This window comes from Mandrillus leucophaeus, unplaced genomic scaffold (assembly GCF_000951045.1).
Source record: "Mandrillus leucophaeus isolate KB7577 unplaced genomic scaffold, Mleu.le_1.0 Scaffold240, whole genome shotgun sequence".
In the NCBI taxonomy this organism is placed as follows: Eukaryota; Metazoa; Chordata; class Mammalia; order Primates; family Cercopithecidae; genus Mandrillus; species Mandrillus leucophaeus.
Window position 1 is genome coordinate 362,141 of NW_012102477.1, and position 13,070 is coordinate 375,210.

The following is a 13,070-nucleotide window of genomic DNA, read 5'->3' on the forward strand; positions in this document are numbered from 1 at the left end:
CCCGAGTAGCTGGAATTACAGGCATCTGCCACCATGCCCAGCTAATTTTTGTATTATTAGTAGAAATGGGGTTTCACCATGTTGGCCAGGCTGGTCTCGAGCTCCTGACCTCAGGTGATCTGCCCGCCTCGGCCTCCCAAAGGGCTGGGGATTACAAGGATGCGCCCACACGCCCAGCCTCATCTAATTTACTTCTGATAGTGACTGTATGAGGGAGAGAGGCTAACACAGCTATATTTGCTTTCTGAAAGCATGTTAACATTCCCTTAGTTTCTAGTAATTTTCTGCCGTATAGAAAGGATATTACTATTTGCTGGCAATTCATAAATGAACGAAAGAGTCATGGAAAGCGGGTTTGATTTCCCTGCTATTAAAATCACTGAGCTTTATCATTTTGCAGGTTTCACATGCAATCTGCATATGTGACAATAGCACCAAAATTATGCTAACTATAAACACAATTTTGTGATAACAACCTGTTAGCTTTTATGGTGGCAATTACTGTCAGTGCTCTGAATGACAGGACCGCCGGTTCTGAATTATGGTTTCATTTGAAGCCTCCAAATCCGCGTAAGTACTCTCAGCACAGTAATCTGCGTGTTCTTCACCAAAGACTGTTTCACAGAACAGAAAAGCTGCCCTCATCTCCAAATCCTGGACATGAGGAATGTGTTTTCAAAAACAAGCCTCAGCGGCTCATGCCTGTCACCCCAGCACTTTGGGAGGCCAACACGGGGAGATCTCTTAAGCCCAGGAGTTCGAGACCAGCCTGACCAACCTGGTGAAACCCTGCGTCTACTAAAAAATACAAAAATTAGCCGGGCGTGGTGGCAGGCGCCTGTAATCCCAGCTACTCGGGAGCCTGAGGCAGGAGAATCTCTTGAAGCTGGGAGGCAGAGGTCGCAGGGAACCGAGATTGCCGTGCCACTGCACTCCAGCCTGGGCAACGGAGTGAGACCCTGCCTCAAAAAAACCCCCAAAAAACCAAGGTTCCGATGATGTGTGTTATAATCATGGTGGATAGTCATTCCTTAATGGAGGTGGAACACAAAATATGATTATGCTTAGCGGCACAGAGGACTTCCCAGAGATCTGTTTGAACAAGGGGCAGCTGAGCGGCATCTGGTCTGCGGACGCTTTGAGACGCAGCTGTTGTAGTGACCTAATGAGCAGCGTTTTGGTCGCTAATTGTGATCTGAAAACATCGGTACGGTGATGGTGCTGGGCATTGATCGACTGCATTTGTTGTGTCTTCCAGCCTGATGAAAGATTATTTTTTTAAGCCGCCCATTAACCAGTTCAGCCTGAACTTCCTGGATCAGGAGCTGGAGCGATCCTACAGGACCAGCTATCAAGGAGAGGTGTGTTCGTTTCTCCTTGTGCTTTTACTGAGGAATGTGACTGTTGTTCTCACGGGGTCATTCACTGTTAATTTTGTGCTTTAGCAAGGGATGGGAACATGAAGGCTAACATTCATTTCCCACACTCTGTAAATCCTGAGTGGCAACTGTACGTGAAATGTCTCTGCAAAGGAGGAAAAATACCTTTCTTTAGCCCTTTGTCTTAAAGCACAACCTCGCCATTAGTAGACTCTTTCCTCTGCGGTGGCGTCTCCAGGGCCCTGTGGCTATCCCCAGTCTTGGAAGGGACCGCCCCCACCTCTCCTGAAAGGGAACCCCCCACACCTGCCCTGGAAGGGACCCCCCAACCTTCCCTGGAAAGGGGGCCCCCCACCTTCCCTGGAAAGGGGATCCCCACCTACCCTGGAAGGGAACCCCCCACACCTTCCCTGGAAGGGGCCCCCCCACCTACCCTGGAAGGGCCCCCCCACCTGCCCTGGAAAGGGGGTCCCCCCCACCTGTCCTGGAAGGGAGCCCCCGCCCCACCTGTCCTGGAGTCTTGGGTGAGGCTTTTCTCTGCCTGTTGCCCTCCCTGCTTTCTTAGCCTGAGAAGGACCCAGGAGGCCTTCACCTCTCTCTCTAACTCCGGCTCCACGTTTCCTCCCCTGCCTCCACCACCTTAACCCCTTGTACTTGACCTGTCAGCCCATCACCCAATCCCACTTGCTCCAAGAAGCTCTCCCTGACCCCAGACTGGATTGTACTTCCCTTCGTACACTTCCTTCTCCATGTGTGCCCCATTTTGGAATCTTGCGTGGTTCTGGGTTCGTGTTCCTCCCTCCCTAGATGCTCAGCTCTGTGAGGTAGGACCCCAGTCCCTCTCCTCCAGCCCCTCTCACAGCCTCCAGCACAGTCCCAACGCTCACAGTGCTCTGTAGGGACTTGCTGGAAGGAATAATACAAGAACCTGGAGCCTGGTTTGAATCCTGGCGGCTTCCTGACTGCATTCTCTCCTCTGGCCCCAAACCTAACCTCTGAGTGTTCCCAACTCAAGAGTGGGTGCCCTCCCCACCCAGAGCAAAAGGGATTTCTCACTCTAATTCCCTTGGTTCCTCCAGCAGGTCTTCATTAAACTCTGTGGTGTCCTGGCCTGGGCTCTAGAAAGACCCTGGTGAGCCCTGTAGAGCCAGTTTATGCCTCGTGGGGTGGGAGGTGCCCCCTTCCGTCAGCCTCCAAGGGACAGTGAATATCCGTTAATGTCCCAGACACAGCTCCCGGAGTGGACTTGCAAGTTGGCTGGTTGGTGGCCTGTAAGGCACAATATCATCTCATTTAATCCTCTTAGCAATGCTGTAGGGAAGCTGATGATTATCCTCATTTTACCAAAGAGAAAGCTGAGGCTGAGAAAGCTGAGGCTGAGAAAGGCTGAACAGGTGGCCGTGGTCCCATAGCCGGGGTTGGACACGAGCGGTCTGGCTGCCAAGCCAGACGTCTGGGCCGCTTCTCACCCTGCACTGCTGAGCCTCCCAGACAGCAGACTCCTCTGCCATCCTTTCCTAAAGGCACCAAATGTACACTCAGCCTCTGCTCTGCCAGGGACTGTTCTTGGTGCTGGGGAAGGGGGAAAGATGTGGCCTGATAGGGAGCAGGAATTAGAAACAACATCCGAAGCTGGAGGTCTGCGAATGCCCTCCCAGCGCATGGTGAGGCACCAAGCCCAGGCTGGGGGCTCCAAGGGGGGAGCTCCTGAGCTTGCCTCGGTGGGGAGACTAGGAATTAATGGAATGTAGGAATGAGGGAACATTCTGGAGAGTGGGGCAAGCACCCACAAACGTTAGAGATACCAAAGAGCCCGGTGCGTCCAGGGAGTTGCAGGTGCGTCCAGGGCGGGAGTGGCAGGAGGTGGCAGAGGCTAGTTTATGGCTCCCACACCATGGACTGTATGGCAAAGGCCACGGGGAGCTGTTGAAGGATCTGGAACAAGTTGTGTTTTTTTTTTTTTTTTTTTTGAGACGGAGTCCGCTCTGTCACCCAGGCTGGAGTGCAGTGGCCGGATCTCAGCTCACTGCAAGCTCTGCCTCCCGGGTTTATGCCATTCTCCTGCCTCAGCCTCCCGAGTAGCTGGGACTACAGGCATCTGCCACCTCGCCCGGCTAGTTTCTTGTATTTTTTTAGTAGAGACGGGGTTTCACCGTGTTAGGCAGGATAGTCTCAATCTCCTGACCTCGTGATCCACCCGTCCCGGCCTCCCAAAGTGCTGGGATTACAGGTTTGAGCCACCGCGCCCGGCCTCAGGTTGTGTTTTAAGATCACACAGCTCACACCTGTAATCCCAATTACTCAGGAAGCTGAGGCGGGAGGATCACTTGAGGCCAGGAGACAGACCAACCTGAGCAATACAGTGAGACCCTGTCTCTTCCAACAAAAGGAAAAAAAACATGGAAAGGTGCAGTGGCTCACGCTTGTAATCCCAGCACTTTGGGAGGCTGAGGTAGGCGGATTGCCTGAGGTCAGGAGTTTGAGACCAGCCTGGCCAACATGGTGAAACCCCGTCTCTACTGAAAACACAAAACTTAGCCGGATATGGTGGTGGGTGCCTGTAATCCCAGCTACTTGGGAAACTGAGACAGGAGAATCGCTTGAACCTGGGAGGCGGAGGTTGCAGTGAGCCGAGACCACACCATTGCACTATTGCACTCCAGCCTGGGCAAGAAAAGCGAAACTCTGTCTCAAAAAAAAAAGAAAAAAGAAAGAAAAACATGTATCAGCTGAGTTTTGAAGGTTGGTAAGAGTATGGACAAGACAGGAGGCCACATGACAGGTGGGAGGCTGTTACCGAAACTCAGGGCAGGTGGCCACAGGGTCCCGATGGGTAGGAAAGGACAGATACCGGGACAAGGGAGCCTCCCAGCTGGCCTGCGTGTGGGGACTCATCGTGCTGGGGGCTCCACGTGGGTACGTTCCTAGCCTAACATCCCACCGCCCACAAGGTGCGAGTACTGGTTTGTCCCTGGTTTTGGATAAAGAGACTGAGGCATGGCTGGGTGGGTATCACAGCTAGTCATGGCGGAGTGACTTGAGCCCTGGCAGCCCCGCCACAGAGCCTGCGCTCTGAGGATGATGGGACGGCCACACCCAGAGGCCGTGGGATGTGGGCAGTGAGCAGGGCGGAGCCACTGGCACTGTCCCTGGGTTTGGAGCCCGCGGGGAGAAAGGGCGAAAGAGTGTCATGACGTGGGGGAGCGTTGTTCTCAGTGGGACTGGGACAGGCGGCACTGCCAGGATGCACAGGGGTAGGGCAGGTGGGCCTGGGGAGCCTCTGGCATTAGGGCTGGGGGTGGCCCAGAGGGAGAGGCTGGGGCTGGGACGGGTGTCTCTGGGAAGCAGCAGGGCAGGCAGGAGTTACCACAAGGGAGGTGGAGGGAGGAGCGGGACCTCTGCCAGCATGCATGGATGGGGCAGTTCTACAGAGGACATGGTAGCCCCAAGAGAGAAAGGCCCTGCACCCGAGCGCTTGGGTGGAAGGTGGGAGGTGTGGGCTCTCGGAAGGACAGCAGCCTGTGTGGAAACCTGGCCTCACATGTGGGCAAGGCAGTGAGGTCTCGGGGGACATGCGTGTACCCGGCCCTGACTGGGACCCCTGATGGGCACTAGATGGAGTCCCAGAGAAAGGGGACGTGCGTGTGCCTCTGCCAAGGCAGGTGGGCATGGGCAGTGTCACCCCTGAAATTCCTAAACCTGACCGGGCGCAGTGGCTCACACCTGTAATCCCAGCACTTTGGGAGGCCGAGGCGGGCAGATCATAAGGTCAAGAAATAGAGACCATTCTGGCCAACTTGGTGAAACCCCGTCTCTACTAATAGTAGAAAAATTAGCCGGGCGTAGTACCGCGTGCCTGTAGTTTCAGCTACTCCGGAGGCTAAGGCAGAAGAATTGCTTGAATCCGGGAGGCGGAGATTGCAGTGAGCCGAGATCGCGCCACTGCACTCCAGCCTGGTGACAGTGAGACTCTGTCCCCACCGCCTCCGAAGAAAAAAGAAATTCCCACACCTTCTGAAGGGATTCCGGGGTTGGGACCGGACTTGCCCTTCCGGGGCACATGGACACCTGCAGAGCCTCTAGGTTCTTTGGAGGGAATTTGGAACCAAACCCCGCCCCCAGGTTGCCCTGGCGGGGTCCAGCCTGGCATCAGGGCTGACTGGCAGCCTTGCTCCCACCGTCCAGACTCCCCCTCCTCCCTCCCCGCCTGGTTCCTGGGAGTGGTCAGGACACCCGGAGCTGGTTTGTGCCGCGGAACGCACACTGCACCCAGGGCTGCCATGAGACCTCTCCGCTCCCTGCGCCTCCAGCCCCCCCCCCCAGCCCCGAGCCCGGCTGGGACGCTGAGTGGACACCCATGGCCTCTTGGGTTGCCAGAAGGTTGCAAGGCCAAATGGAAAGGAGCTGAACTTTCTGCATCCCTCTCTCTCCCAGTCACAGCCTCTGCCTTTGGGTCCTGCTCCTTCCTCTAGGTTAGGGGCACACTCAGGAGTCAACCGGTCCACACCGAGTCCTGGGCTGGCTCCTCGTTCACTGTATGCCCTCGGGGTAGCCCCTGGCCTTGGCCTCCCAATCTGTACCCCGAGATGGGTGGTGGTTCCTGCCTGTGGGGTGTTGTGAGCATCAGCGGAGATCGCACGCCCCCAGGCCCTGCAGGCCCTGGGCCTGGTACACCTCTTGGACATGTCAGCATCATTATTTCTGCCCCTCAATTGCCGAACACTGGTGCAGGCCTCTCTAGTGTACTTGGCACACCTGCCTGTGTTTCCTATCCCTGTCCCTCCCACCTTCCGCTGTGAGCTGCCCAAGGGCATCATTTTGCGTGGGCCCCGGCCCCAAGCACAGAGCCAGGCCCCGTAGGTTCCCAGGCAACGATGTGCCGCTTAAATCCCCCTCAGCCAGTTCTGCCCTGAAGCCCCTCTTTCGCACCTGCTGAACCTAGGGCTCCGCCAGGCAGCAGAGCTCCCTGCACATTGCTGTCGTGCAACTGCCTTACAGATGCAGAGACCTCACCTGCGCCAATCAGTCACTCATCTTTCAGCTAAATATGTAATGTGTCTGTGAGAATGTGCTGGGTCATAATCAGTGGCTCTGTGACCCTGGCAGGGTTTTTGTTTGTTTGTTTGTTTGTTTTTTGGAAACGGGGTATCATTCTGCAGTGGTGTGATCATAGTTCACTGCAGCTTCAAATTCCTGGGCTCAAGCGATCTTCCCACCTCAGCCACCCAAGTACCTGGGACTACAGGCACGAACCACTAGGCCCGGCTAATTAGTTTGTTTTTGGTAGACGGGGTCTCTCTCTGTTGCCCGGGCTGGAGTGCAGTGGCATGATTATAGCTCACTGCAGCCTCAAACTCCTGGGCTCACACGATCCTCCTGTCTCAGCCTCCCGAGTAGCTGGGACCACAGTCACGCGCTGCCATGCCTGGCTAATTTTAAACTTTTTTGTAGAGATGGGGTCTCACTGTGTTACTCAGGCTGGCGTTGAACTTCTGGGCTCCAACGACCCTCCTGCCTCAGCCTCCCAAAGTGTTTGGATTATAGGCATGAGCCACCGTGCCCAGCCCCCTGGACAAGTTTAATTTCTCTGTGCCTTGGACTCCCCAGTGTTAAATGGGGTAGTAGAGGGAGACAGTCCTCCGAGAGCCTTCCCGCCCCGTGCCTGGTCCAGAGCAGCAGCGCTCAGCATGTGTTGCCTGTTTCTCCATCCGAACTGTGCTCCTGGCCGCCGGGGGCCACCCAGTCATTCTGCTCCACTCCTGCTCCAAACAGGTCATAAAGAACTCGCCTGTGAAGACGTTTGCTAGTCCCACCTTCAGCTCCCTCCTGGATGTGTTTCTGTCGACCTTAGTGTTTCTGACGCTGTCCATCACCTGCTTCCTGAAGTACGAAGCGGCCACCACGCCTCCCCCACCCGCCGCCCTGGCTGTCTTCAGCGCGGCCCTGCTGCTGGAGGTGCTGTCCCTCGCAGTGTCCATCAGGTAAGCGCCGCGTGGGCTGGGTCTCCAGCTCTGAGCCGTTAGCTCCCTCTTCTGGCTCTATGGCTTATGGCTGAGCAGTTGGACTGGTCTCCAGCCAGCTGTCCCTGCTGGCTTATTTCTGGAGATGGGCCCCCGTGTCCTCCCCCAGCCCTGTGCCCCGGCATCCTCCCTCCCTCACATTGGTCCAGATGCGGGGGGACCACCTCACTGGAGGGGGCAGTGCCCCGCAGCCCCGCACCCCGCAGCTCGTCCCCGGATCTCCAGGGTGAGAGACTGCAGAGGAGAAGGTGAGAAGATAGGAAATGATCTGGAGGAAGGAAAGGAAAATACATGAGTCGGGGCAGATGATAGGCGGGGCTGGGTCAGCAGGCGCCTCTTCAGAGTGCAGGAGCCAAACAGACCCATAGCAGCATCTCCGCGTGCTTGCCTCAGGCGGTGGTCTCTTGGGTATGACGCCAGCAGAAGAAAGAAGAGACAAGCTCAACTTCGTCAAAAGTTAAGCCGTTGTGCTGCAAAGAACATCAGGAAAGCGAAAGAACCCGCAGAATGGGAGGGAACATTTGCAGATCAGGCCTCGGACAAGGTCTAACATGTAGAATGGATAAAGAACTCATACAGCCCAATAATAAAAAGCTCACTTTAAAGGGGACAGAGGCTCCGAACAGACCACAGGTGCGTCTTGGGGAAGCCGGGCCCTTAGGACCAGCCCGGCTCCCTGAGGGGGCTTGCAACGTCTCAGTATTCCTGAGCAGGCAGGTGGCCCTGGGCACCACAAGCCCCTTTCGTGGTCCTGTCACCCTCAACAGGACGGCTGCCAGCCTAGCAGAGTCCCACTAGCAACCGTGCCCGGGAGCTGGGCTTCAAACAGACATGGGGAGGCAGCCCTGACCTTGAGCGCCTGCTGCCCTTATCCAACATCCCAGGGCAGAGACGAATGGCTTTGAGTCTGGCCCGAAGTTCCAGAATGCTGGCTTCTCCCATTTGAGGTGGGCAGGCTGGGATTCCTGCCTCCGCCCTCCCTCCTGTGCTGTACCCAGGACCCTTTCGCCGTGGGTCATGCTCTCTCTGGCACGTGCTCACTGTTTCCCAGAACTCTCTGGGCTCACGTCCCATTGCCCACAGCAAGCAGCCCTCTTCCTGGCACAGCCTCCCGTCCTGCCTCAGTGCCCGCCTGTGCTTCTGGGGACCCCTCCCAAAGGAGCCATCGTCCAAAAGCCCTTCCAGGGCCTGCTTCCCCAGAACCCAAACCAGACATCCTTAGGCCCCTGGTTGGTTTGTTTTTCCTCTTTAAAAAGATCAGCTTTAGGCCTGGTGTGGTGGCTCACACCTGTAATCCCAGCACTTTGGGAGGCTGAGGCAGGTGGATCACCTGAGGCTGGGAGTTCGAGACCAGCCCGGCCAACATGGCGAAACCCTGTCTTTACTAAAAATACAAAAAAAAAAAGCCAGTCTTGGTAGTGGGTGCCTGTAATTCCAGCTACTCGGGAGGCTAAGGCAGAAGAATCACTTGAACCCAGGAGGTGGAGGTTGCAGTGAGCCGAGATCACACCATTGCACTCCAGCCTGCGTGACTCCATCTCAAAAAAGAAAAAAGGATCAGCTTTATTGTGACATGATTTATATACAATAAAGTCATTCAAGTGGGCAAAACTCAGTGATTTCTAGTAAATTTGAAGAATTGTATGAATATCACTACTATGTAACTATCGGGCACCTCCATCACCCCAAAAAGAAACCCGTCCCGGTGGGCAGTCATTCCCCCAGGTCTGCCCTCCCTGGCCCACCAGCAGGTTTTCCTCTAATATGGGTGGTTGTAGTGTCTTGAGGGCTCTGAGGCCAGCATTGTCTCCACGCCTTTTTACTTTCACCCTTTAGCCATTATTCCCTACTCCTTCAGACCCAATTCTAAAGCATTGAGGCCAACCCCGGTCTAGATTGGCAAGGGCTGGGGTGAGGTGTGCTGGACCCGCCTGCAGGGACACACTCCCCAAGCTTCTGGTGAAGGTGGTAGCTGCTGCACCCCTAAACAGGCCTCTGGTGGGATTTAGTTCCATTTACCAGGAATCATCAAGCCTGGGAGAGGCCCAGACCCTGAAAGGCTTCCCTGGCCCCTCTGAGGGCCGTGTTTTTGACCCCAGCTTGACGGGAGCCTGCGCTGTGGGGCGTACGGGCGCCCCATCCCTTTCCTGTACAGGAGGAAAGCCAGGCGCCTTCTCAGTGACTGGCCCAGGCCCCGCCTACCGCCTCCAGGAGGCTTCCTGCGTCTCCCTCTCTACTCTGCCCCGGCAGGCGTGAGGATGGCAGGTCTCGTTTTCAGATCCCTGCAGTCTCGGGGACCAGCATGAAGGCCCCCCGCCACCTCGCATCTTTCCTACTCCTGACTGAGAACTCGGTTCCCTCTGTCCCCCCTCCTGGGGCCTCTGTATTCTGCATATTTGTGGTTATTCTTGGAAATATTCCGAAGCCTTCATTATCCTTTAAATATCAGGAAACCAGGGCTGTCCAGTACCCTAAAAGGGTGAGACTGTGCCTGCGTCCGTGTGGGGAATGGCTGGAGGCTGAGCGTTTCCTCACCTGGCCACACCACGCAGCCAAGAGGTAGAGGGATGGTAGGTGTTCAGGCCCGGAGGCCGGGCCGCCGGGCGGGGCGGGGGGCTTTGTGCCAGAGGCTCTTCAACAGCGGCCCCCGTCCAGCCTCTCCTGAGGCAGGGACAGCAGGCCCGTCCCCGGCTCCCTGGCAGCAACCTTGAGAGAAGGACTGTCTCCCCACGAGGACCCCACACCCTCTCCTTGTCTCCCCATGTGCCCCCTTCCATTGGCCCAGGGGTCCCTGGGCTCAGCCAAGACCTGTTCCTCCTCCTCACAGTGGTTCTTGGCCCACACGCTCCGCTGCTGCTTTAGACAGAACTTTTTATTGTGTCAACATCACGCTCCTGAAACGGAGCCCGCGGAGACACACAGCTGCGGAAGGAGTCAGTGCGTACCGTCGCTCTGCTCAGAACGACGAAGTCTTTTCACGCGAAATACGTGGTGCTGGACCTCACGAACGACAGGGCCCCGCTGCCTGGAGAGTCCTGAAGCCGCACACACGCGTGATGAACGTGACAGCCTACATGCAGACGGCACGCATGTGCGGGTTTAGTGGTCCAGGCGCCACAAGCCGGGTTCGGCCTGTGATGTGATTTTCTGACACACGGAACAGGCCTTGGTGATGCCCCAAACAGAGCAGAGATGACTGCCACTCAGTTTTCACAGGAGCTGCCCTCCGGGAAATCCGGTGTGTCAGCGTCACCACCAGCGTCCCCGCAGAGCACTCTCTGTTTGTAGATGGGACACAGGCTCTGGGCTAAGATGCTGTCGGCAGCCTTCCGCCTTTGTGGGTGCCCAGGGGCGTGACTGCTGTGTGGGGTGCAGGGCAGAACCTCCCTGGGTAGCACCTGCCCACATGCAGGACGCCTCTGTCCCTGGCACCTTCCCACCAGATGCCAGGACCACCTCTCCTGCGACAACTGCAGGGGCTCCACAGAATTCTGGGGTGCCTCCAGAGCTGCCCCCATCAAGACCTCTTGCCTCAGAAGCTGATGGGAGCAGGTGACGGCAGCGTGGTGACCGCCAGGAGACTCTCCTTGGGGCCTGTAATACTCTCATGTGCTCTCTGAGACGAGCGAAGCGTGTGCTTTTCACAAGCATATTTTATCAGAACGCAACATGTGACCCTAGAGTCGGGTACAATGAGCTGAGCCCGGCTTCCTTGCCTTCTACCAAAAGTGAGGGAGACAGACCCCCCACCCCACACCTGCTTCCATGCCCATCCCAGGGGCAGCATGGGAGAGAGCGGAGGGCAGTGCTGGCTGCAGCCTTGCGCTTGTCTCCTGGCCCATGCCCCACCCCAGGCCCCATCACTCCCGCTAACCCCTGTCCCTCTCGCAGGATGGTGTTCTTCCTAGAGGATGTCATGGCCTGCACCAAGCGCCTGCTGGAGTGGATCGCCGGCTGGCTGCCGCGTCACTGCATCGGGGCCATCCTGGTGTCGCTCCCCGCACTGGCCGTCTACTCCCATGTCACCTCCGAATTTGAGACGAACATACACGTAAGTAAAGGCTCAGCTGTTTTATTTCCACGTTCTCCTGGACTCCCTAATCTCTCTCTTTAACTCACTTGGGATAGCAATTTAAAAATAAACCCTTTGGCTGGGCACGGTGGCTCACACCTATAATCCCAGCACTTTGGGAGGCCAAGGTGGGCGGATCATGAGGTCAAGAGATTGAGACCGTCCTGGTCAACGTGGTGAAACCCTGTCTCTACAAAAAATACAAACAATTAGCCGGGCCTGGTGGTGCTCTCTTTTAATCCCAGCTACTCGGGAGGCTGAGGCCGGAGAATCTCTTGAACCCGGGAGGCGGAGGTTGCAGTGAGCTGAGATTGCACCACCGCACTACAGCCTGGGTGACAGAGCGAGACTCTGTCACAAAATAAAATAAAATGGGGCTGGGCACAGCGGCTCACGCCTGTAATTCCAGCACTTTGGGAGGCCGAGGCGGGTGGATCACCGGGTCAGGAGATCGAGACCATCCTGGCTAACACGGTGAAACCCCGTCTCTACTAAAAATACAAAAAATTAGCCAGGCGTGGTGGCGGGCGCCTGTAGTCCCAGCCACTTGGGAGGCTGAGGCAGGAGAATGACCTGAACCCAGAAGGCGGAGCTTGCAGTGAGCAGAGATCGCACCACTGCACTCCAGCCTGGGCGACAGAGCGAGACTCCGTCTCAAAAAAAAATAAAAATAAAATTAAAAACAAAATAAAATAAAAATAAACCCTCGAAGAGGCATGAACTCTTTTGCTATCCTGAGCCGACTTAACACCGGGCTACCCAGATGCTCACGCCCTGGCAATGGCCGGGCTGGGGAGTCCCCAGTGGGCACGAGTCCCTGCCAGTGTGACTTGTTCTTCATCAAGTTCCAAATGAGTCATTTTCCTTTACACTTTACAAACAAGCGTCTGCCCCACGTTTCCTAACCGTGTGAGAAGCATACCTGGCAGACAGAATTGACTCGTGCCCGGATCGGCTGCTGCTGGTCGGGAAGGGACTTTTGCTAAACTCCGTGGAGAGGGAACCAGCGCGGCCGTGGGAGATGATGCGTCTGGTGCATGGGCTTCCGGGCGTGCTGATGGTGTTTGGCACTTTAGCCCCACATCACATCTCAATGGGCCCCGAGGAAAAGCTTTTTGAAGGAAGCTGATCACACAGTGGTTCTCGAACGAGGGGGCCTCCCTTCCCTTTCCACGGAGACACGTGGCGTTTCCCACGCCTGCAGAGGCGCGTGATACCGTGTGAACAGGGAGCCTCATGCTGGCTAGTGAACCTACAGGCTTGATCTGTCCTCGACACTGCCCACTAGCAAAAGTAAGACTGACTGGGGATAGTAAAGCAATCAGATGGTATTGGTGATATTTTTAGATTACACAGAAACATGGATTAGGCCGGGCACAGTGGCTCACGCCTGTAATCCTAGACACTTTGGGAGGCCGAGGTAGGTGGATCACCTGAGGTCAGGAGTTCGAGACCAGCCTGGCCAGAGATGGTGAAACTCCGTCTCTACTAAAAATACAAAAATTAGCCAGGTGTGGTGTCAGGAGCCTGTCATCCCAGCTACTCAGGAGGCTGAGGCAGGGGAATCACTTGAACCCGGGAGGCAGAGTTTGCAATGAG

General features: G+C 56.2%; 1 protein-coding gene across 1 annotated transcript in view; it reads left to right on the plus strand.

The window, feature by feature from the left end:
• The window catches only part of ADCY9 (adenylate cyclase 9), a 201,943-nt gene that overhangs the window by 174,632 nt on the left and 14,241 nt on the right, over nt 1-13,070 (plus strand). The window contains exons 6-8 of the mRNA XM_011982563.1: nt 1,259-1,361; nt 7,152-7,360; nt 11,291-11,450. Of these exons, the coding sequence (XP_011837953.1) occupies nt 1,259-1,361; nt 7,152-7,360; nt 11,291-11,450 (472 nt within the window). The remainder of the gene's footprint in view (nt 1-1,258; nt 1,362-7,151; nt 7,361-11,290; nt 11,451-13,070) is intronic.